This window comes from Musa acuminata, chromosome BXJ2-10 (genome assembly GCF_036884655.1).
Source record: "Musa acuminata AAA Group cultivar baxijiao chromosome BXJ2-10, Cavendish_Baxijiao_AAA, whole genome shotgun sequence".
Taxonomy (NCBI): Eukaryota; Viridiplantae; Streptophyta; class Magnoliopsida; order Zingiberales; family Musaceae; genus Musa; species Musa acuminata.
The window spans coordinates 19,992,907-20,018,382 of NC_088347.1; the positions used below are offsets into that span (position 1 = coordinate 19,992,907).

A 25,476-nucleotide genomic window follows, 5' to 3' on the forward strand; every position below is an offset into this window, starting at 1 on the left:
AAAGAAGCAAAAATAGAATGATCATTTTGTATGTTTTATATGCTCCGATCAATGATTTGAGAATCAATCACATATTTGAATATATGATTTGAATGCATGATTTAAGTGAAAGCATCCCCTTCATAATAAATTCTTTAATTCTTATATATTTCACTATAAATAAAAGGAAAGTGCATGTCGTATCTGATGAAAGATTATCGATTAGAAAAATAAAATAAAATGAGCCCAAACATAATCCAGAAGGGCACAAATCCATTCTGCTAATATATACACAAAATCATGTGGGTATCTCATTTGCTGGTAGGTGAGGTCTATCAGAACAACAATCGTTTATATAACAACAATGAAGAAGGACAAAATAGCTTTAGAATCTAATGCAAGATAATAAATATCCTGTTGACCACAAGAACAAAATATCAAAAACAAATTAATTGCATGAGACTACTTGGACGTTGTTGAGGTCAGTAGGAGAAGATCCGCACCAAAATGGCAACCGAATAATATAGTAACTAGGCAACCGAGATAATATAATATAAGCGAAGTTAAGAAATGATTCAAGCATTCGACCGGCATGACAAGCTTACAGAAAGAAATGTAAGAAAGATAAGAAGAGAGGCAAAGTTAAAGAGACTGGTTTTAAATCATTTCACCTTAAGGGAAAGAAAGCTCTTAGAAATGTAACAAAGGCATAAAATGTGCTATCATATGCAACCATCACTCAGAGCAGTATGGATTAAAAATAACTTCATTTAGCAAAATGCAATAATCAGGATATAGGAACTTTGTCAATAAAGACAATGAGAGAATAATTATCCACTGCACTGCATTTATCGTTCTTATTATTTGGATTATTGTCTGCTTGCTTTAAAATTTCATTGCTTCCTCGGACTCTAAACCAATCAATGATTGCATGCATGCATGCATGTCCACTCACCTTGCCTTCAAAAAATATGAGAGTCATTCTAACAATAAATAGGAAATAGCAATCCAAAATTTCATGATTAGAATCATATTTTCCAACTCAGCTCATACTAAAAGAAAAGGACGTCTGGTGGTGTAATATACTTTATGAAGAATAATCTGATTAGTATTACCATACAATAACTAAAAAGATTGGGTATGTATCTAAATCTATACATGGTAATGAACGAGAATCCAGATGGTTTAGTCTTCTTCGGATAGCCAATATCAGAGTTCAAGATCAGAAGATTACTTAGTCGTCTCTCAAAGTAGACCCATCTTCTAATAGACACAATCGACAATGTAACTTTTATCACAACGTATCGACATAGAATTAACATTCATCTATACAACATTAGAACAATCACACCATCAAAATGCTTTTTTTATTATTAGTATGATCGTAACATCTCATCCAAGACAGAACAGAATAAGACGATCCAACGAATGACAAAGAAAATGTATGAGATCATCCGAAGTAGGACAATTCATTCACCTAGAAGGTGAGGCTGAAGGGGTTCATGAAACCCCGCCCGGGAAGCCGGTGACGGAGCGGGGTCTGCCTGCCCTCGAACCCAAACTTCCTCTTTCCCCGAGCCTTCTGCCCTGTGTGCCCCCCTTCCGGTTGTCTTCCCCTTCCCTAACAATCGTTCAACCATTCTGACCTATTCTTTTGACTAAATATTAATGTAAGAACCTATTAGCTCAACAATAATCATTTAGTCTAAATTCTTTGATTCTTAAACAGATACTGATAAAATTAAATATTTCATATAGTGATTAAAGTACTTTTTCGATCATACGAACATCTTTTAAATTCTTACCATTTCATCTTAGTTGATTCACGATGGTAACTCTTGTAAAATAATCCAAAATAATCTTCGGACTCATTCATTTATAATATTTAAATTCAACTCTAAGTGATTGAAGTTAAAATTTTCTCACATTCTTAATTCTTTTAAAAAACTATTTGAAGAATTTTTCAAATATCTTTGGAGGTGTTGCGATCTAAATTTTCTCAAAGTTATTTTCATCTAACTCTTAATAAATGAGGAAGAGCTTTTTTTTTTTTTTTTTTGTCTTTCTTCCTTACGTCCTTCAAGGAATTTCTTTGGCTCGCCATAAAGATAATATCATCTTGAAGCTCCTCATAGTCTCTCTCTATCATCTTCTCTCATGTCTTATGATCCAAATAAGATTTTCATCTGAATACTTTAATTTTCATAGTTATCTTTTATAAGATGAGACACATTAAATGGGCTTAGACAATTTTGACCATAAGCCCAAATCAACTAATTGGAGATTAGAAAGAACGAAATTACGATGTGATTAGAGTAAGATTGTGCAGCGTGCGGCGTGCAGAGAAAAGAGAAGAGAGAAATAGAGAGAGAAAGTAAGGTTTCTGAGTTTTTCTGCTTGACGATCGATGGCCAAACGTTGTCAGTTTCGGCCCAAATTTTATTTGGAGAATCCTTGCAGCAAACTCTACAATTCTAACGGTATTGATCTGCAGTTTACCCTCTCTAAGGTACTTTCCTGCGATATCCACTTTGTGAAACCTAGAATTCTCTTTGGAGGAGGAGATCCACCTATGTGTTGAAGATATGCTATTCTTGAGCCAAGATATATATTCTTGATGTTATTCTGATCCTTTAGTTATTCTAGAGAAGACCTACTGTAAACCTGTTATCATTATTATTGATAGTGGAAGTTTGAGGTGGATTACGGTCCCGTGGTTTTTCCCACATTGGGTTTTTCACGTTAAAAATATTTGGTCTCACTGTGTGATTAATTTATTGCTCTATTGTTTATGCTGTGCTGATTGATATTAGCATTTTGATATCAAGTTGGTATTTTGATGAGGAACCTATTTTGATACACAAAAAGGGAAAAGAATTATTCTGAACAGGTTTCTTCCCAACAAAAATTACATGCTATTAATCATTTTGACTTAGCTAGCATTATGACTTAGCTTGATATCGCTTCGAAGGGGAAAAAAGAAAAAAAAGATACAGAGAGCTAACGAGAAAGAATTAAGGGATGAAACAAGACATAAATTAAAATTTTTATTTCTTATAGATAAATCTCTACAATTTTCTTTTCTCACTTTTTCTCATACTTTATCATGACAAAACTCATCTATTTATGAGGCCATAGATGAAAGTTACAAGACTCAATTGTTAAGATTATATTCATTTATTTTTATTATATGTACTCTATCTAATTTACTAGTAGCTTATTATTTTCATAACTTCCTTCTTTATGGTGATCTTTACTATAATATAATCTCTCTATTCTTACTAAATTTTAGAGATTATAATTATTTTTACCCATGTGATTATGAGAGAGGCTTCAATCCTCTCTTTTAATTAAGTTTAATTCTCTTAACATCTTCACTTAAACTTAATTCATTTTTATCATGCATTCCAAGTGCTTCATCTCGAAGAATATCTTCTAATTGAGGGGCTTCCTAAAAATATCTACAACTTGATCACCAAATTTGATATAATCCAATGAAATTTTTTTCTTCTTCATTTGATCCCAAATGAAATAATAACGAAGTAAATATGCTTATTTTATTTATGAAAGACTAAATTCTTGACGAATATAATCATCGACTTATTATCAATATTTATCTTTGTAGCTTGATTTGTGAATAATCGACTTCATGTAAGAGCTTCCTTATTTATATAGCATGACATACACATACCGTTATATATTTCATTTCATATATAAATAACATCATAATGGATTATTTCTTTGAATACTAAGTAAAAGCAATAATACCCATATAGAAAAATAAAGTTGATTGTACTTTTTTGATATTATAGAGCTCCACCCAATCACTATTAAAATACCCAATCACCTGCACATAGATGGCCAAGGTTACAAGCAGCCTTTGGCTACTTCTATAAGGGTAACAATAATTGCTACCCTTTCTCACCTTTTGCATCAACGATTTTGACATCAAAAGTCTTCCTAAAACACAACACACGTACTTAAAAATCAATCTTTCGTAAAAACAACTAGACTCTAATACCACTATAGGAAAATCTAGGAGTGACATTACATATACAGCAGAAGAATATAAAACAAAATCTCAAATTTTTCAAAATATGTTCATTATCGTGTAAAGATTGGTGCGCAAAAACTTATGAAACTGAAAACCACATGTGAGATAGTTGTGTTACCTAGGGAGATCATATATCCCTGAATTCCTTTAGATCTCTAGGAGAGGATGAAAGAGGTTAAGCCTCAAATCACTGTCCCATCTGCTATCTAAGGAGGAGAAGGGGAGAGGAGAATAGGAGGTGGCAACCAAGGAGCGTTGGCCTATGACCCTTTGGTTCTATCTTATTTATAGAGGCCCCCTATCAACTTAACCCTAACAGATCCTATCCTATTAGGTACTGGATCTTCATCCAACTACCTAAACCTCTTAGATTAATGGATCTGTATCCAATAATCTCTTATTGGCTCTTATTGGATCTCATTCATATGATCCAATAATTCAAAGGCTTATTGAATATCTAATAGGATAGGAGCTCCAGCGAATATATTATATCTGAACCTCTACTTGTCGCAACATCTACCATATGTGTGTGACACTCTAGGCCCAATATCGAGCTAGCCGTGAGTTATACCTGTCAGAACTCTCTTTGGCTCGGTGAATTATTATTCACATAATAATTCACTCGACTCATCTACTACAGACGTACTAGGCCACTACGTCGTAGTCCCCAAACGATATAGGGGAATCCAATCCATTGGACTTATCTATCTTCAGTTACCATGTACCTATAGTCTCTTATCTATCTAATATCTCAAAGATCGTATATCGGGCATAGTGCTATCAGGCCCAAACGATTTCTCCTCGAGTCTCGCTCTAATCGAATTCTCCCAAAAATCTCCTCTCATAATCTGAATGACCTTAGCCAATGATTTATTTGAGTAAGAACACGAGATATTCCTCTCATAATATGGAGAGCAGATGATCCTCTATCGACACTCAATAGCTCGTGTAAGGTTGGTTGCAGCTCCTGATGACCGGATGTACTAAATCTAAAACTTTCAAACTTATAAGTCTGATATCAAAGAATGAAGTATTCATACAGGACATCCTTGGTATCTCAAGTCTTATGATCAGGTATACTACTAAGATAACGAAATTGCTGTCTGACAATAAGGTATCATCAACCGTCCAACATTTCGTGAGTGAATCAATCAATGAACTCATTCTCCAATGAGCGTCTGCACTATAGCCCTAGTGCCCCCACACGAGTAGCTCTAAGACCAATTGCCTCCGTCATATGGATGGGTGTACAACACACTAGTCTATCCGGTTATCTCAATATCCCTCTCAAGTAACATATGACTAGGATTATTTATGGTCTATATTTAAAGATGAATCGATCTCATTATCGTGATCTCATCACGATCTGATTATTATTATTATTATTATTATTATTATTATTATATATATATATATATATATATATATATATATATATATAACAAGTGATATAAAGTGAGAAATGTTATAATAATAATAAGTGAAAAAACTACGTGTCATGTCACATGTGTCATCACTCACGTGATTGGCTTGTAGGGTACTTATGACTAGTAGGATGGACATGTGTACTTAATGAAGTACAAGTCCGAGGCCTTTAAAAAATTCAGGGAATATAAGAATAAGGTAGAAAACCAAACTAGAAAGAGTATCAAGACTTTTTGAATAGATCAAGGAGGTGAGTACTTAAGTACGAAGTTTACCCAATTCCTTAAACACCTTGGGATCCTGTCCCAATGGGCCCTTCCTTATACACCTTAGCTTAATGGTATATCAGAAAAGATGAATTGCACATTGTTAGATATGGTACGATCCATGATAAGTTTTGTCGAGCTACTTGTCTCATTTTGGGAATTTGCCCTAGAGTCCACAACTTACCTTCTGAACTAAATCGGTAATATCTACACCATATGAGATATGTAAAGGTAAGAAGCCTGGTCTTAATATTGTTAATATTTGGGACTGTCCTACCCATGTTAGGAGACACAACCTCGACAAGTTAGAATCTAAGACGGAACAGTAAAAGTTCATATGATACCCCAATGAAACTTGTGAGTATTATTATTGAGAAATCAGGGGTAACATCACACGTGCAGTAAAAGAACAGAAATAAAAATCATATATTTTTCATAGAAAATAAGGTTTCATCATCGTGCAAAAGTTGGTGCACAAAAACTTGCAAAACTAAAAAACTACACGTATATAGGAGATTGTATAATCTAGGGAGATCATATATCCCTAAAAATATATAAATCTGTGAAAAATGGATGAAGGAAGTCAACTGTCCACCTCTCTAGTGGTGATCCACATAGTAGGGGCTGCGAAAACGCTCATCAAATCATTACCCAAATCTCTTTCTCGCTCTCACCACGCAATTAAGAAGGGGTTGCCCCTTCTTGTTGTCTACATACCTCAAATAGGAGCTATAATATGAGGAGGAGAGGGAAAGAGAAGAATAGGAGGTGATAGCTAAAATGCTTAGCCTATGGCCCTTTTGATTCTTTCATATTTATAGAGACCTCATATCAACTTAACCCTAATGGATCCTACTATATTGGGTACTAAATCTTCATCCAACTACCCAAGCCTCTTAGATTAGTGAATCTCTACCCAATAATCTCTAATTAGATTTTATTGGTGCTAGTCATAGGTGCCCTGTAAGCCAATCTTATGGGTGATGACACGTGTGATATGATACGCTTTTTTTTTTCTCATTATCTTATTTGACATTTTATCACTTTATATTAGTTGTTGCATATATGCAAATATATATTGTGATGTCCATGGATCTGTATAATGAGAATCAAATCGTGATGAGATCATAATAATGAGACTGATTCACCTTTAAACATATACACTAAATAATCTCGATCATAGGTTACTCAAGAAGGACATAGAGAAGAAGGGATTGGACAATTTATAATATAGTAAAGTTGAATGGAGTAAAGATATTAAGTAGTAAGAAATGAACACACCAAAATTTATAGTAGTAAAGTTGAATAGAGTAAAGATTTTATTGGTTCGGTCGTTATGACCTACATCCACATCTGATTCCTCCTCCGTCGAGGTCACCGGCATTCACTAATGGTCTTCTTTCAATAGGAGAAGATCAACCACCTCTTTACAGTACTTTCTCCTTTTCACGAGTTTAGGAGATAACCCTTACAAGCCTCACACCTCTTCTTGGATGATTACAAAGCTAAAAAAAGAGAGGAGGAGGACTCTTCTCACTTTTACGATACTTTTAACACCCCAACACTTAAAAGAGTTTTTTTACACTTTGATTGCACTTTTTATTTTTTTCATGCAAAAAAGGGTGGGATATTTATAGGCCTCAATGACATCAGAATTGGAGCCAAAAAGTATCACATCCTCGGATTCTAGCGGTACCACCGCCATTATTGGATGGTACTACCATTTGCGGATTGATATTGGGTGGTACCACCGCTCGATCTGGGCAGTACCATTGCCTGACAGAGCTTAGAGACCGAGCTCTAGCGATACCACCACTTGATAGGGCGATACCATCGCCTGGTAGCATTAACTTTCAACGGTACCATCGGCCAAACCACTTGGGAGACTGAGTCCCAAGCGGTGCTACCGTCGACCGTGACTTCAGGTGTTGAATGAGCTGTTCAACAGGCCTAATTCAACCATGTTAAGGGCCCAGTTGGCCCCTAACTGAGTTAATGGGATTACCTCTCAATCCTAACTCAACTTATGGTCTAACTACGATAATTAAGATATTTAACTAAGCAATCTCTGTCCAGTATGTCAATTGTTCTCTCGGCGAACTTCCGATGAACGTCTCGACGAACTTCCTGCGAACTCCCAACGAACTCTCAACAAACTCTCGATGAGCTCCCGACGAACTCTCGGTGAGCTTCCAGCAAACTTTCGAAACATCGTTCGAATCTTCGACGTATCGTCCGATCTTTGACTCCAACCCAACATCTGCTTTATGCCTTACCACTATCGTAGTTAATCTTGCACGCTTATCTCAACTTATAGATTAGATCAAATAATTTATCAATTGATTTTATCATCAAAATATGATATTCAACATAATACTCATGTCCTTCAAGGAATCTATTTAGCTCATCGTAAGAATGACATCATCTTAAGAGTCTTCATAGTCTCTCTCTATCATCTTCAATATCTTGTGATCAAAACAAGACCTATAATGAATACTTTGATTTTTATAGTTATCTCTCGTAAGACGAAGCACTTAAAGTTTGATGCTATTAAGTATCTTGACTTGACTTTGATATCACTTACAAGAGAAAAGAAAAATAAATTGAGATAGAGAGTTAGAGGAAAAGAATTGAACGATGAAATAAGATGAAAACTAAAATTATTATTAATTATAGGCAAGTCTCTACATTTTTCTTTTCTAACTTTTTGACAAAATTTATCTATTTATAATTTGAGAGTTACAAGACTCAATTGTTAAGATTTTATTCATATATTTTTATTATATGTAACCTAAATAATTTATTAGTGATTTATTATTTTCATAATCTCTTTCTTTATAGCGATCTTTATGGTGATGTAATCTCTCCATTCTTATTAAATTTTAAAATTTATAATTATTTTAACTTATGTGATCATAAGAGAGGTTTCAATTCTCTCTTTTAGTTAAGTTTAATTCTCTTAACAGACTCACTATCGTTGGGGATGATCCCATCACCATCCCACTAGATGAAGAACTGAAGATCCCATTGGTAGTTGAAGGCATCGTCCCCCCTTCTGTCGACGTATAAGGTGGGGGTGTTGGGGTTCTCATGAGAGAGACAATGAAGGCTAAGAGGGGTTGGATGACCTCCTGCATGTCATGGGCTGTGAGAGCAAAGTTGGACAGGAGGTAAAGGTGACGAAGCCACATGGCTGAGGTGCACAAGCATTCGAGTGGATAGTAATGGAGCGATCGAACAAGAGCTTTCCATTCAGATGATAGCTTTTCATACTCCGAAATCGCTGTCCATTCAAAGAGATACAAATCTTAAATAAGTCAATTAGATTATCATGCGAATCTAGAAGACCAATCAATTTGAACCCACATAGGGTTTTGGGGACCTGAGCGTAATGAAAGACTACACGATATCACTGGAAGACAGATTCTGAGCGCGCTCACGTGCTCCTGCTTTTATTGCGCGGCCCTACGTTTCCGAATCTCCAAGTATGAGGTTAGTAGATCTAACCCTTGGAACTTGATCCAACGGACGTCATGACAGAAACCGTAGTGGTTCCCACGTGACAACGAGACACTATATGCATAGGTGCTATACACTATATGCACAGGTGCTCAGCAATTCCAAGTTGGCGGTGAATGGGGGCAGGTTCGGATCGGGCACATGTGGATTTGGATCTGAATCCGATAAATTTATGATCTTTATCTGATTGGATAAAGCTATGGAGCATTAAAATTGGAATTTGCCCCCGAAACTTTCGGATCCGGATCATGTGGCTCCGTCAACCCCCAGCAGCAATCCGAAATTAAAATAATCCCTTGCTGCACATTATACCAAAGCTAACGGCTAGTTGAGTTATTGAATCCCATCACCTCGCTGCCACTTCTACTGAGACCTCTCTCTCTCTCTCTCCGCCTGCCAAACCTTACTGCCCCTCTTATCTGTAAAGCAACGGGAGAAGAGAAGGGAGAACGGATCAGCGAGCTATGGCGGAGGAGACGGGGTTGGGGTACGGCGGTGGTGGGGAGGCGGCGGATGGGTCGGTCGGACTCGACGCGGCGATCCAGGCGCTGAACACCATCATCCAGCTCCACTTCGAGAAGATCCTGGAGAAGAAGCGGGACGTGGACGAGCAGAAGAAGGAGATGTGGCGCCTCTTCCAGCTCTTCTTCCTTTTCCTGGCGGTGGTGCTCGCCGCCCAGCTGGGGTCTCCACCCGAGCGCCTCCAGTGCCGCCACTGCTGGGCCCCCATCGGCCTCCTCTCCCTCGGCCACCTGGCCTTCTACGTCGCCGTCGCCCAGACCCTCCGCTGCATCAACGGCTTCAAGTACCAGCGCCGCTGCCACAAGCTCACCCTCGCCCTCGCCACCGATCGCCTCAAGCTCCTCAAGATGCGCTTCTCCTCCTACTCCGCCGTCGCCGCGGGCGCTGACCCCCCGCCCGTGCTGCCGCGCGACTTCGAGATCCATTACCAGGAGCCGCCGGACAGCTACCTCGGCAAGTTCAAGCGCAGCTGGGCCATGCATTTCGGCTTCCTCATGTGCACCTTCGGCGTTATGGTCTCCGCCTCCGTCGTCCTCCTCTGCTTCTGAAAGCTTCCCAAAGCTTCCGCTGCGGCAGCGCATCCCATCCTTCTCCTGTTGCTGCCAGTGGCCCACAGTAGTTGACCCATGCTACTTAGCATGCTTGGTTGTAGACATGTCAAGTTTTTATGTAGAAATTGTTTGATTTAGCATGGTGCTCTGGTCTAGTAAAGAATGCATTATCCGGTCCGACTCATCGCAGCGCGAGACAATCGAACGAGACCAACCGAGATTAGACCGGTCACCGTCCGGTTTTTTTCCTCTCTCGCTGGAGCACGCATAATAAGCACCGTCTCACTATCGCTCACTCAATTATTTCCATGGAGGAGGGGTCGCCATCATTGCCTTTCCCATCCCTATCGGTTCCCCCTTTCTTAGGGCATCTTGCAGATCCACAAATCCGGCTTGCTCGAAGTTCCATCTGGCTTGCTCCGTTCCTTCTCCGATCCCGAGTTCTGTAAGAAGAATCGTCGTTGGGTCATGTGATCATGCCGGCCACGGACTACCAGGGCTCTTCTATCCCTTTCGCCTCCATCGGCCGGTCCATCCTGAGCATCCGCCGTGACCAGGTCCACGCCGTCGACAGCCAACAACATGACTCTTCCTCCGGTGACCTCGGGGTTGAGGCCTTCCAGAAGCACGTCGCCGACCTCTTCCTCGACCTCGCTTCCGCCTCCTCGTCTTCGACGGCCGATGAGCTTCTCTCCCTCGCTTGGGTCCGCAAGCTGCTCGACAGTTTTCTCATCTGCCAGGAGGAGTTCCGGGGCATCCTCTTCGGCTGCGGCAAGGGCCAGGAGATGATGCTCTCTCGGCGCCCCCTCGACCGTTTCTTGTCCGACTTCTTCGACCGCGCCGTCAAGGCCCTTGACGTCTGTAATGCCGTCCGCGACGGCGTCGACCAGCTGCGCCAGTGGCGCCAGCACCTCGAGATCGCGCTCGCGGCCCTCGGCGGCGGCCGGCCCCTCGGCGAGGGCCATCTGCGTCGCGCCCGCAAGGCCCTCACCGACCTCACCATCCTCATGCTCGACGAGAAGGAGGCCGCCGGAGGGCCCGCCCTCAGCCACCGCAATCGCTCTTTCGGCCGCGCTGGCAAGGAGCCGCCCCACCACCGGCGTGGCGGTAGTGGTGGCGCCGCAGCCTCGTTGGGGAACTTCCGTTCCCTATCCTGGAGCGTCTCCCGGTCATGGTCCGCCGCACGGCAACTCCAGGCAATCGGGAACAACCTCGCTGCGCCACGGGGCAACGAGGTCGCCGCGACCAACGGCCTGGCCGTCCCCGTGTACACTATGGGCTCCGTGCTCTTCTTCGTGATGTGGGCACTCGTGGCAGCGATCCCGTGCCAGGACCGTGGCCTGCAGACCCATTTCTCGGTCCCTCGGACCTTCCTCTGGGCCGCGTCGATCACGTCACTCCAAGAACGTATCTTTGAGGAATCGAAGAAAAAGGACAGGAAGAACTCGTGCGGGCTGCTAAGGGAGATCCACCAGGTCGAGAAGTGCAGCCGCCACTTGTCGGAGTTGTTGGACCTCGTCGAGTTCCCATTGACGGAGGAGAAGGAGTTGGAGCTGAGGCAAGCGGTAGAGGAGTTGGCGGCGGTTTGCAATGTCTTGAAGGAGGGACTGGACCCGTTGGAGCGACAGGTGAGGGAGGTCTTCCTCAGGATCATGAGGAGCAGAACCGAAGGCTTGGAATGCCTGAGCAGGTCACACGACCCCGAGTGAATCATGTCAACCTATGTGCGCCGCAGGTGTGTGGATCTGCATTTGGTTTGGGGCGAGGCTGTCTATGGGAAGAAGGCGATGATGAATCAAACGCCTTCTCGGACTAGTAAGATGAAGCAATTAATGTTGCTCTCGCACTTGGGTTTGATCACGGGTTGTGCAGAGACGCAGGGAGGAAAGCAGCTTCCTTTCCAGTGTTCTTCTCCAACAATTATATATATACTGTACTCGTTTCCTGCAAATTTCATCTTCCTTTGCTTCTTCTTTGGCATGTTTCTTTGGTAGTGGCATGCATGGCTTCATTGTTTTATATTATCTAACATTGCAATTCATTAGGATACCGTCATGATTTTGCTTGGCAAGTTAAGGCGATGCAACGCAAGTAGTTGTCATTCCTAGATAATGATCTTACATGGATTTTGTCTACGATTACTACTGGTCACTACTTAATCGATTAAACTTGAAAACAAGTGCAAGTACTTTGATCGAAAACAAGTACAAGTACCTTTCGAACCATATTCATCTAATTGTGGTGATTTCTTACTGGCTTCAACTTAGATGATAAGTAGGGCATGATGTCTGAACTGAAATCTTCATAAGTAGTTTTTATTGCTTTCAGCTCATTGGAATCTAAGCTTTGTCTATTAAAACATATGCTATGTGAAACGGCAAATCATTGAATTGAGGAAACGGAAGAAAGCCACAGAGGTTGATTTGTTTCGTCCGCGGACCTTTGACCACGTAGCCAGTCTTCTGACTCATTCCCTTGGTTGACCATGGGGACCTGTTGACTTGGCTCCTTCGGTATCATACGATCAATCTTGTCTACGAAGAAAGCGAGTAAACTTTTTGTGAGTCAAATGGTATCCCAACAACAATTCTCAAGCCCTCCTCGACTTAAAATATACCAACTTCGCACCGATACCGACAGGCGTCGACATCTTAGCGGCATTCCAAAGTCGTTCTTCGAAGCAACCCAACGTCACCAGCGGAGAGGAAGAAGTCACTGCGAGTCTTCTCACCGCCTTCCTCGATTCCACTCTACCCATTTCTTTCTCTCTCAAAACGCGCTCCTCCAAGCGAGTCCACCTATATTTATACCGCAAAACCACCGAAAGGAACAAGGCAAGAAGTCGGAGATGGAGAATCGCACCTTCTCTTCCTTATTGTAGCTGTTCTTCTCCTCCTCCTCGAGAAAGTTCACTCCCCCCTCCTTTTCTATTACATACGGATAGGTAGAGTCCAAGATGTGCATGGGAATGAAGAAGGGACTGACGAAGCCGGACATGGAGGCAGCCCAGCAGCTGGTTCAGCTCAGCAGCGGGGAGGACGAAGACAGCGAAGAAGTGGAACACGCAGGCGGAAAGAAGAAGAAGAAGAACAAGAAAGACGAGGGAGGGAGAAGCCAAGTGGTAAGAAAAGAGGAAGAGGATGAAGAGGAACGAAGCCATGAGAGCTGGCCGAGAAAACGGCAGAGGTTCCGGTCGCTGGTGGAGATATATAAGGTGACGAAACCTATGAGTAGTAGTTGTCATGGCGATGCGGATAAGGGACAAGAGTAGGGGAAAGGGATGAGTGAGAAGTTAGGGAGCGGAGGGGATCGGAGGAATGTATACTGCTAGTTATAGTCTCCTCTTTGAAACGCCAAAGAGATGTATACTACAAATATTTTGCATTGCCTGCATAATTAAAAGGGTTCTTTCTCATCGGCACTATGAAGTTTCTCGGTGAATGATTTGGGAATTCTGGTCCTCCGTTGGACTTTGATAGAGAAGCATTCATAGAGTAGCAAGAAAGCTGAGACTTGAATTATCTGAGGAAATTACCTTGGGTATATGCAATGCCGAAGAGGGGCATGAGAACGCCTGCACGCTTCCTTCCGCCCTGAGGAGGAAACTGCACGCACAACAGGACTGGAAAGCTTTTCTCTGAAGCCCTTTCATTGCACTCACAAGAAGGCTTTGAAGAAGAACAGTGGGTGTGTGTGGAGAACACACACACACACACACACAAGAAAACTTTTTTGCAATTGAAAAAGGAATAGTATTTTGGAAATTTAATACCTTCAATTTATTCTAAAATGCTTACTTCCGAGAACAATTTTTTTCAGAACTAGCAAACAAAAATGGTGGATAGATAAGATAATAGTAGGCATATGAAGTGTTCAAACCTATCCATCAGTAGTATGTTGCAAAATTTCTTGGACACAGAAAACCAGTAAAAGAAAATCTTGCAAGGAAAGCTTCTACAATTAAAAACCATTTGAAGGCTCTCCTACAAAAAATAAAAATGATTCTCAAAATTGCAGAATGAAACAAGTGAATGACCCAGAAGAAACAACTATAATAGCTAACTTAACCATGGGCAGATAGCGGGAATCGAACCCACATCTTCTCCTTAGCAAAGAGAAATTTCACCATTAGATATTATCCGCCCACATAACACACATTCTTCATCATATATGCGACTGGATCATATGTAAAGGGCTAATTATTCCAACAATATGCTTGATGCCGAAGATAAATCTGACAATGACATGAGCCCTAGCTACGATGATACTAAATGGAAAAAAAGAAGAAATGCTTACTCATATAAATGTCTTCAGCCGCAAAAATGGAGATGCAATAGAACTGCCCTGACTTAGACGGAAGAAGAACCTCAAAAACTGTGAAACTTATATCTTGCTCGATGGGTTTTGCATTTTCAACTAATTCCAACAGTATATATCACACTGAAATCTGATTTGACAGCACGAAACAACTTGTAACATTATCAAAGATAATTGAAAATAAGAGAATTTAGCTCAGTGCCTAATTAGTAGTTTTGTTGGGTTAAGCTTAAAGTTTCTTCAATGGATAAGTGGTTGTTTTTCTTATTTTCATGCCTGACCTTCCCCTTCTTTTATCTAGCAATACTCATGCTAACAACTAAATTAAAACATAAGGTTGATAAAAAAAATGATTAAAAGGTCTCTAACAACTAAAGCTTCCTATGCTAACTATAAAATTCAAACATGTAAACCATCCCAAAATATTAAATAAAAAAAATACCTGATGCTAATAAGTCTTAAACAGCTTTTACTTGAAAAGAAAATGGTTGGACTGTCAAGGCATAAAGAAGATAAGGAAATTCAGCAGCATCCTAAAGAAGTTGAAGAAGCAGTTAGTACAAGGCAGTACTTCCAGATGACAAAATGTAACCTTCTTGCTATCCTCATGTAAGCGCACCTGTAAAAGGAAGAACAAGCAATGTCAAGCACCAAGGAATGGTGATTGTTTACTTAACTAGTGAACATGACTAGCTTTACCATCACCAAACAATTCAAAACACAAAAAGTTTATCTTACTTTGTTGACACACAATCTTTCAGCTTATTCAGAAGAATCATGGAATTTCAACAACCATACCGTTAGTGATATTACCCACAAGATAGATTACATTTGTTCACATCTGTGCCAAATTGAATCAATTTGTCCAAAAATATTTTTAAAAAAACCTTGAACTAAGAAAATGTATCTTGTACTTATTTTATCTTAGACTTTAAATATTATCTTACCAAGTTATCAAGTAATTCATCAGTGCTATTCCGCACAATTTTTTATTGTGCAATGAGAATCAGATGGTTCATTTTCTTTTTAATTCTATAGTCTATGACTCTATGTTGATATTGTAGCCTCCTGTTATTACTTTGTCCTTCAATTTCTGTAACATTAACTTTCAAATAAAACAAAAACTATTTTGAGATATTAGATTGCTCCTTGGCAACATGAGCGATCAAGGTTCAAACCTTGTTAACCTCCTTGAATATAGAGGTAAGTTGTGTATATTGAACCTCTCTTCAACAACCCCAACTCAATAATGGTGGATGCTTATGTAATGGGAGACACCAGTTTTGTTTTGAGATATTAGATTATGGAGATAATTCTTATATCATATCTAGTTTATATCTATATACCTTATTTAAAATCATAGTTTACAAATACATTTATTTCAATTTTTTGTCACCAACTACATTTTCATTTTGACTTCAACAAATTTTAGATCTGTAATTTGACTTCTTTTTTTCTTTATGGTTGAACCTTATGATCATTTAAATACTTGTGAAATCAGCTATATAGAAAAAAAAACATACATGAGTAACTTAAACATACCAAAGAAGCATCACAGGATTACAAGAACCATTCCTTTTACCTGATAGGCTCTTATGCTGAAACGCACTGCCGGCTTGGAGAAAAAGAATCATTACTCTCATCTTCACCTTTTGTCTCTTCATACTCAGTTGTCCGCATCTTTATCAATGTGATTCCCTACATGTATCACTTGACCAAACAGTTGGATAGAGGCTTTTGTGACTTGATTACTTGCTGGTTCAAAAGTCTCTGTGTCTAAAGCCTGGATGCTACCCTGTCTAGGTGGAGATGAACCTCGTGATTGTGAAGGTATCCGAATACTTGGTTCCACAGGCACATCACTCTTCTCTGGTGCATTAACACCATGTACACTATTGAGAAAAGTTTGATTACCATTGCTTTTTGAGTCAAATAAACCGGCTGTGTGGAAAAAATCATGCCTGGCTCCCTGCATCCCAACAGGAAATAAACTGCTATTGGACACTGAGGGGAATAGACTACCAATGATTCTACTCTTGAATCCTGTCAGTACGCTATCCTCCTTATCATCAGGTAATAAAGAACTTTCTTGCTCGTCGAGTATGTTTCTAATAGAACGTGGAATCTCTCCTTGAGGACCAGCAACAAAGCACTCCACTTGCCAGGGACTAACATCTCTGACCTTCTGCAAAACCTCTGGATCATCCCAGGTAATCTGATAGAAACAAGAGGATTAAGGACAGAAATTAACATAAATCACAAAGAACAACCAATGCTCTTATGCAATAATACTAGCAGAAACAAGAAATCAAAATAACGATTCTTTTTGGATTTCAAGAACAGTAACAGAAGTGACGTCTCAATAACTTTTGGTTGGCTGCATTTATCTTTACACAAAATTCTTCAGTTAAATAATAGCAACAGAATATTTTTCTGCTACATTATGTAAAGTTTTTCTTTTAACTCTCTTTATACCTCTCATCGGATTACTATTTCTATGAACATGTCCGTAATGACTACAAATTGTTTCTTGTAAAGTTTTGTATCAATTGATTCACAAATTAAAGAATCTATCTTTTTATATACTCCTGTACATTCATCTCAATATTTTCATCCTGACTAAACTAAATTTATGTTAAATGCTCTTATAATTGTTAAAGACTCCAGTATATAAAGCATAATTGATCTTGCAACTATTTCATAATATCCTTTTTTTTATATTTTCTTTCATTTGAGGAAACATGACGATCACACAAAACTCTCAATACCATTCTGCATAATATTTTGTAGACAATATCTTTATCAATCTCTTGTTATTACTAACTGATAGATTCAAGATACCCAAAACTTCAATTCATACAATTTTCTTGAATGTCTAAACTACACAAACAGTTATTCTACAAATATCATTATGATTCCATCTCCTACATTCTCTCTTAATCCTACTTAATCTAAAATCTTTAATTCCTTGTATTTGTCTCGATGATCCAAAAAAAAATTAATCCTAACTAAACTCTCAGATCAAAACAATTGCAACAACAGGATACCAGCCACAATCAGCATACTTGATAGAAGCCTTATGGTTTCCATTTATTTAGGAACTAGTAGTGAAATGCAACTAAACTGATCAAAGTAGGAAAGATGGTAATGATAGCAAAGACTCGCAAAAGATTCAAGAACCAGATGACAACAAAGAAAGCAATAACCCGGAAAAGATCTCAAAACCAGGGATAGCACCTGAAGCATGCCCCAAGGCGAGCGCCGCCACAGCCCCGCATCATTGATCGTCACTTTGGTCACCGAGCCATTAAACCAATTCATTCTTGCAGAGTCCCCCGTCTCCACGGACATCCTAACTCGCATCCCAACGGTCCACGACACTCTCGTTGCAGCATCCACTGCTTCCTGCGGCACTACAAACACCGGAGATCTGGCACTCGGATAGTACATTACCTCGAAAGGAAGATTCAACCCAGCCAATCTAACAGCTTCCACCACAGACGCCGGCGGAACTCTTCCTCTAACACTTCTCGAGAATCGTCCGTGTTTTTCCTCCATTTCCACATTTAGTGTTGCTGGGCCGCAGGACCGGCTGGTGCGGCGGATACCGACGAAGACCTTTCCTGACGAATTCATGAAGACCAACGAGTCGCCCGAGATTAGTCTCTTTGAGTTGACGAAATTGCTCCATCCGGAGGTCAGGAGGTGGCGCCGCGGGGTCCCGCGGTAGACGTGCCGGAATGTCCAGGACTTCCCGTGTACGTCGTGGATAGTGACAGTTTGCGCCGGGGTCGGGTCCCCCAAATCGAGAGGAGGAAAGATCGACTCGGCGCAGAACCGCGGCACGGAAAACCCGCCCCCAACGTTGGCATCGCTGCGTGTGAGTACCTTAGCGAAGGATATGAAGTTGCCGTCCCCGTAATCTTGGGCCCCCGGCAGCCATAATGAGGAGGACGAGAAGGGAAACTCCGTCTGCGGCTGAACCGGCACCGCAGCAGGCGGCGCGCGAGGGTCGAGGCTGATGCGGGCGAAGACCTCGTCGGTGTTGCGGTTAGCGTGGAGGCGGACTGAGGAGATCCGACAGCGGACGTAAGCACGGGGGCACGGGACGGCGGAGAAATCAGGCAGCGAGGAAGCCTGGTCCGCGTGCCCCTGGGCGAAATAGTACACGGAGGATCCGACGGCGGCGATGCGGGCGGAGATGCCGGCGCTGGCCTTCCACACCCGCGGATCGACTAATTGTAGCTCTTCCCCGGTCGCCGCCGACTTCTCCATCAGGTTTAGGGTTTCAAAATCCCGGCGAGATGGAGTCGGTAACGGAGGCGCGACGCGCGCAGTGGCGGGGAGCGAAGCGGGCATTTATAGTGACGACAAGGAGGCAGGGGGAAGCGGTACGTGTAATACAGGAGATGGTGAGGGAACGGGAACAGAGCCGCCTTAAAAGGACCTCAGCGAAGTGTAAGATAATTAGACGCGCTTTGGAGGTACTTTATAGTGTCGAACGCAGGTAAGGAAGGGTTGTTTCATTGTCACCGGAGATGCCGGGCTCAGGTTGATGTGGTGCCGACATCCCATCCAAAATAACGAGTTCAAAGTCGAGTCCTGAGTCGTATCTTATCTGTCTGTTGGAACTCCCTTTATCCGCCTCCGCCTCAACAGGTTTTTTTCTACTGTTTGGGATACGTAAAAATATTCGTGACTCTCTCTCTCTCTCTCTCTCTCTCTCATATTCTTCTTTACATCACATTCTTCTTTACATAATTCCGATATCTATCGAGTTATAGCTGTTAGTTATATACATGGTAATCAGTTACACATTGCTGGGCCAACGAACAAGGCAGTATCCGCGTCGCGACCGGCCCAGGGAAGCCATTTTTCTTTTCGGCAAAAGAGCAAACACGTACCGGGCAACGTTGCGATTTATTGTAAGCAGTATAACTTGAAATCATTGGACCTTAATATATCTTCCTCTCTATTTGAATCGAAGTACTTGATGGTGAAGTGTAGTTAGAGAAGAAGAACATAACCTTTGAGGCAGGGAATCAAAATCTCACTCTATAAACTTGCTGTAGCCCCACCAATTGCTCATCATTTGAGACAGGGAAAACTGCAGCAGCTGCATTGAGATTCATATAATGTTTCGGGGGGACCTTGTATAACAAGACCTCTTTACGGTTAGGGTAGCATCCGCCTCTTAATGAAGCATTTATTCTATAACTACCATCGGTGATAGAAGATTAATTACTTTCTTGGGGGAATATTTATTTATATACTATATCGTACCACTTTCATGTGTTGGCTTCCAATTAAATGAAAATAAGCTTATATTATTTGTTTTTATTTTGATTCATTATTATGGAGTGTAAAAAAAAAATCTGGATATTAATTCAATTTTTGAACTAAAAAAATATTTATAGTTTTTTTTTTTTTTGCAATTAAGAATCATACATTTTTATTCATTTTAAATCTTGAGAGAATATGATGTAGAAAATTTAGTATAAATAAAATATGTGACCATATTTATAGGAATAAAAAATGTGTTATAAATATATATATATATATATATATATATATATATATATATATATTTATTTATTTATTTATTCAAGGGAGATAAAAGTGGCTGATTCATATGGACCGAAAAGAGAAGCGGTAATAAACTACTTACCCAGCAGGTCCCAACACATTACCTACCTGTCCTTTTATTGGCAAATGGTGCAAAGGTAGCTTCATCACGAAGTGGGGCCTCATGTGTCTCTCCAGTCACATGGGAGGTATCCTTCAACTCGTTGTTCGGTAAAATCCTGTAGGACCTAGTGCGATTGGCGAAACGAACCCCACGTGCGTACCCTGTTGTTCAAAACTGTGTGACAGTGGGTCCACGCTTGTTTTCCAATCACATGACAGGTAGCGAACGACGTAGGTTTCTTGGCATGCAAAATTGGGCAGGTCGGTGGTGCGGTAGGTGCGCTGGCTCACCGACACTTGGATTGACCGTTTTGACCCTCACGATAAGACAAAATTACAAATATAATCCAATAAAGCCATTTATTTTCGTATTTTATTCATTTAAATTCAAATTTTCCATACATGTCATCACAAAACCTAAAACACTTGCACATATACTTGCAATTAATATTGATATCAAAAATTTTAAGAGCATTTTAAGTATTTTATATTTAATATATTATAATTTATAGGACCAAAAACAATATTTTCGAACATTCCACCATTTATTTTCATAATAATATCATATTGGTCTATGCTAATTAATACAATGAATCTCACTATGATTTCTAAATCAGGAAGAAGACACTCCCTTACTACTATATTGGCTGTTTGCATTCTGCATCTTGAAGTGGGTTTTCATTGTCTTTGTCATTGCATGCACTCGAGTCAATCCTTTAACCTAAAGGAAAGTATGTCTCTCAAATATGAAAAAAATTATTTATGAAGTAAAAAAATCCATGTAAGTTAAAGTTTAATTATTCCACGAATGAATATATTGTGTATTTGAAAGTGTTGGCGAAGGAAAGATAGAGAAAAAACAATATTTTGAGTGTCTTTAAGAGGGTGAGATTTGGATAAATTTAAGAGAAAGTTTTGTTCATTATATTTGATTGATTTTGTACAGTAAAAGAATTTAGAAATGAATTCCAAGATATAGATGTTAATTTGATTTTTTGATTTGTATTTTGTTGTTGATATCTTGATCTTTTTTGCTATAGAAGAAATCATATATCTCGAAATTTGAGTGAACAAGAGTTGGGGTGATTATAGTTTCAGAATCATCCATTTTGATTTATTTAAATTCAAAACTTGAAATTCTAGACGGGTTTTGATAGAAGAGTTGGTTCTGATTTTGGAACCAAAATCAATGGTTTAGTTCTGATTTTAATTTGGACCCCTTGATTTCAATTCTAGAACAATACATTGTAAATCTAAGATATTATAACCATAATATTATATATTCTATTTATGTTTTTATTTTTATTTAGTCAGTTTGAAATTGGAATGGAATAGTTTCGATTTGAATTTCTAGGAATCGGAACCAAACCATATAGCCCGGATTATGATTTGATTTTGATTTGAAACGAATCATGATCATCCCAAAGTAAGAGATGAAATCACATATGTCAAATCATTTCTTTGCCAATAATTTGATGGCAGGACAAAATCAATGCAAACAAACAAGGATGAATGAACTGTCGAAAGATAGCAGAGAGAACACATTTCACAGTGTGGAGGAGTCTGACCCAAAGGAACAATGACCACCACCTTGTTGGAGTTCATGAACAGGGCTGGAGCAATTGCCTTCATGTTGCTTTCGATTTCCTCAACTTGCTGCAGAAGACGCAGTTCTCTTTGCAGCGAATGAGAGCGATGCAACTATCACATACCCCCTACAACTCATCTTCCTACCGATGCATAGAAACAGTGAGCTTGACCACCAACAAATGTGTGCCAGTAATTGTGCTCACCGACTTTTTGAGTTCCATAAATGCCAACAAGAGGATCACTAAACAACCCTACAGAGAAGATGTTTGTATGGTCAAGGATGCTGTGTGGCACAGGGTAGTAGCTTGACTTGGTCGCTGCACCAACGTATAGGGTAAGGATCGATGACAGTTTGACTCCAGATTGACTGTGAAATGTTTAGCATTTACTGTGTCTCCATTGATCAATCAAATGCCAGGTTTTATTTCCGGTCGTATGTATGACATGGTCAAGAACTAATAATAATAATAATAATAATAATAATAATAATACATAACAGGAAGTAGCCTTGAATTATAGCTTGTCCGGTGATCATGGGAATATGATGACGGAAGCTTGAACAGGTCTTGGTGGGATGGAGTGAAGACCAAATGATTAGTCCAAGGCAATTTGCAGAGAGACCATTCCTCGAGCCCTTTGTGCCTCAACCAATAACCTTTCGTAGATCCACCTCGTATCATGTCAGATACAACTCGGAGACAGCGGTCCAGCGTTTGAAGGAGTATTCCTCCTCCACGGGTTGGGATTACTGTCATGATTGTGAGATCCAAATAACACGTTCATGCTTGAGAACGACTCGGCGAATCAATGAAGGGTTGGTCACAAAAGTGCCATCTCTTCCCCAGCTTCCTCTCCTTATCAGTCACAGTAACTGACGGGAGCTGTCGATTCCAGAATCCACAAAAGCGTGTAAAGATGTTTCGGTGTCGTGTAAAAAGTGAAAGAGAGAGAGAGAGAGAGAGAGATCAACCTATCATATCTTCGAGATGGTCTGCAACAACCAGTCACTGGAAGCAACTCAGTCAAATGGAGCAAGTAATGGATGCGGTCAATTGGGAGGGCAGCCACAGCCTCCTGTTCCTCTCATATAAGCTGCCATCCGCTCCTCGCAATCACAACTTCATCCTCAGCCATCGAAGAAGTCTCTCTCCTCTTCCATCGATCATGGGCAGGTCTCCTTGCTGCGAGAAGGCTCACACCAACAAAGGAGCGTGGACGAAGGAAGAAGACCTCCGGCTCATCTCCTACATTAACGCTCACGGCGAAGGATGCTGGAGATCTCTCCCAAAAGCCGCAGGTCTTTGCACCTCCCCTACTGTCACTCGATCTCCTCACCACTACCGTCTTTGCTGATATCGTGGTCTTTAGGCCTTCTACGGTGCGGCAAGAGTTGTCGGCTTCGCTGGATAAACTACCTCCGCCCTGACCTCAAGCGCGGCAACTTCACCGAGGAGGAGGACGAGCTCATCATCAACCTCCATAGCCTGCTCGGGAACAAGTACGCACTCCCTGCTCTTTGCTTCCATGGCGATTCGATAGCCGTCGTCCGGCTCGACTCAGAAGAATTCCTCGGTTTCGTGTTCGCAGATGGTCTGTGATCGCCAGGAGGTTACCGGGGAGGACCGACAACGAGATCAAGAACTACTGGAACACCCACATCCGGCGCAAGCTCCTCGGCCGAGGGCTCGACCCGCAGACCCACCGCCCCATCGGTGGCGACTCGCAGTCCACCGCTTCCTGTGAGCAGCACGCATGCAGCGGAGTGACCATGGTCGAGGGACGACGATGGTGCCCTGACCTCGACCTCACCATGGGCCTTCCCTACGCTTCCCCGAGGTCATCGACCTCGTCGGAGGTCCTGACCACACCCGCAGAAGCAGAAGCAGAAGCAGAAGCAGAAGCCACAACGCCAGCTTCGGTGCTCCCCCACGTTCGAACGATCTGCTTCTGCTATCACCTGGGATTCCGAAGCAGCCAGGTCTGTAGCTGCCAAACCAATTCCACCGGGCCTGTTCTCGGAGGAAGGGCAGCAAACCTCTCATCTCGCGCCTCTTCTTCTGCCAGAGACCAATCTTGTTGACTCCATAGAGGAGATATGGTTCTTTCTCTTCTCTTTTTAGCGGTGTAAGAATGCCAAAAGGCGGCCTTTTGGATCGATGGTAAAGTAATTAGCAAGTGTTTAGGACGATGTGTAGTAGCGAAGAAGAAGATTGAGATCATGTTTTATGAATCATCTAACACATTTTTTTTGTTGATTATTTCTCTCATATGACGTCATATTTTTATTCTAATGATAATTCGATTGTCCTGTTCTTGAATATATGGTATATAATTAAATTAAGGAAAACACCTGGCTGAAGCTTGCAATATCTAACTTAGCTCGACAGTCTCCTGGATTAGCATGCGTCATAAGAATGATGCATGGAAAAAATAAATGTGCTTTCACCTAACACTGTGTTCCAGTTTTGACTATTGCTATCAATCATTCAAGGTCCGAAAGCCATGTCCAGTCCAGTGCAGTGCCCATCCTGCATGCATGGTCATGGTTTGACGAGATGGAACCTTGTGCATCGAGTGCAAGGTAAACCAATTTATGTGCTATTGACACGACGGCACTCGAATTCGTCGAGCATCGAAATCAAGGCAAGTCAAAGTACGATATGTTCTAAATTTCCATTTAATTAAGCATCATCGAAACATTAGATTAAGTTGGATAGATAGATAGATAGATAGAATTGGGTGAGGTTTGAGACGCAAAGCATGCGATCAATAATTGGTGGATTCATGGGTTGGTTTGCCATCTCCTTCTCCCACCTACTAGCTTTGTCCTACGCGGCATGCTCCGAGGGACACATCCACAGAATAATTGAAGGATGCATGTGGTGAAGCTGCCCCCATCTTTCCACATCCAACAGAAAACAATTAGGTGCACCAACGTTGCGATGGAACTACACGACTTCACATGAGTACGTATCAGACATCGAAGGTGGTGAACGATGCAAAACGTACACTAATATTGAACTTGCAGTGGAGGTTAAAATCAAGACAACTTTATAGATCAATACATTAAAAAGAATATAATAAAATATTCAATACTTACGAAAAAAATTAAAATTTTCACTATATATATATATATATATATATATGTATGTATGTATGTATGTATGTATGTATGTATGCATCGTTTAGTTGGAATTACCTTAGCCATGAGACACCCTTATGGTCAAGACGCGAACTTAGCTTGAGATTGCTTAAGTCATGATACGCCCTTATGATATACGTCCGTAAAGGTTAGCCAATTTGCAACCTTACTCAAGTTCCGAAGGACTTGTAAAAAAGAAAGTTGATTAGTTTAAAGAACGAGCGACGGACAAGTCCTGACGTCTCGCGGAAAGAAAAGTTTTACGATAAATTCAACGAGCACCTTGCGTACATAAGAGAAAAGAGGGGAAGAAGGAAAACAAGGACTTTAGAAGGTAGAATGAACAGTTACAAGTCCACAAACAATTGATCACCGGGTGTCGAGCGCGAAGGCAAGTTCTCGTTAAGAAAACGTGTGAACTTA

The 25,476-nt window shown here is 40.8% G+C and overlaps 4 protein-coding genes across 4 annotated transcripts; 3 read left to right on the top strand and 1 right to left on the bottom strand.

The window, feature by feature from the left end:
- The first annotated feature begins 9,588 nt into the window (after positions 1-9,588).
- Positions 9,589-10,481, top strand: LOC103999986 (uncharacterized). Its single transcript, XM_009421912.3, has one exon. The coding sequence runs from the start codon at positions 9,708-9,710 to the stop codon at positions 10,311-10,313; it is 606 nt and encodes a 201-aa protein (XP_009420187.2). The 5' UTR covers positions 9,589-9,707; the 3' UTR covers positions 10,314-10,481.
- A 166-nt stretch (positions 10,482-10,647) lies between these two features.
- On the top strand, positions 10,648-12,296 carry LOC135624413 (protein BYPASS1-LIKE-like). The gene has a single exon (XM_065127981.1). The coding sequence runs from the start codon at positions 10,793-10,795 to the stop codon at positions 12,023-12,025; it is 1,233 nt and encodes a 410-aa protein (XP_064984053.1). The 5' UTR covers positions 10,648-10,792; the 3' UTR covers positions 12,026-12,296.
- A 2,783-nt stretch (positions 12,297-15,079) lies between these two features.
- LOC135625892 (auxin response factor 17-like) lies at positions 15,080-19,260 on the bottom strand. Its single transcript, XM_065131014.1, has 3 exons — positions 17,871-19,260; positions 16,216-16,848; positions 15,080-15,252 (listed from the first exon to the last, which is right to left on the bottom strand). The coding sequence occupies exons 1-2, from the start codon at positions 18,990-18,992 to the stop codon at positions 16,300-16,302; spliced, it is 1,671 nt and encodes a 556-aa protein (XP_064987086.1). The 5' UTR covers positions 18,993-19,260; the 3' UTR covers positions 15,080-15,252; positions 16,216-16,299.
- A 3,664-nt stretch (positions 19,261-22,924) lies between these two features.
- Positions 22,925-24,169, top strand: LOC103999985 (myb-related protein 308). The gene is made up of 3 exons (XM_009421911.3): positions 22,925-23,208; positions 23,280-23,409; positions 23,499-24,169. Exons 1-3 carry the CDS (start codon positions 22,938-22,940, stop codon positions 23,989-23,991), a joined length of 894 nt encoding a protein of 297 aa, XP_009420186.2. The 5' UTR covers positions 22,925-22,937; the 3' UTR covers positions 23,992-24,169.
- Positions 24,170-25,476: the final 1,307 nt, after the last annotated feature.

Excerpts from the sequence above, each read along its gene's own strand:
- LOC135625892 (XM_065131014.1), bottom strand. The coding sequence starts at position 18,992 with ATGCCCGCTTCGCTCCCCGCCACTGCGCGCGTCGCGCCTCCGTTACCG. Across the intron at positions 16,849-17,870 it reads CGCCTTGGGGCATGCTTCAG|ATTACCTGGGATGATCCAGA; the intron begins GTGCTATCCCTG and ends TGTTTCTATCAG.
- LOC103999986 (XM_009421912.3), top strand. The coding sequence starts at position 9,708 with ATGGCGGAGGAGACGGGGTTGGGGTACGGCGGTGGTGGGGAGGCGGCG.
- LOC103999985 (XM_009421911.3), top strand. The coding sequence starts at position 22,938 with ATGGAGCAAGTAATGGATGCGGTCAATTGGGAGGGCAGCCACAGCCTC. Across the intron at positions 23,209-23,279 it reads ATCTCTCCCAAAAGCCGCAG|GCCTTCTACGGTGCGGCAAG; the intron begins GTCTTTGCACCT and ends CGTGGTCTTTAG. Across the intron at positions 23,410-23,498 it reads CATAGCCTGCTCGGGAACAA|ATGGTCTGTGATCGCCAGGA; the intron begins GTACGCACTCCC and ends TCGTGTTCGCAG.
- LOC135624413 (XM_065127981.1), top strand. The coding sequence starts at position 10,793 with ATGCCGGCCACGGACTACCAGGGCTCTTCTATCCCTTTCGCCTCCATC.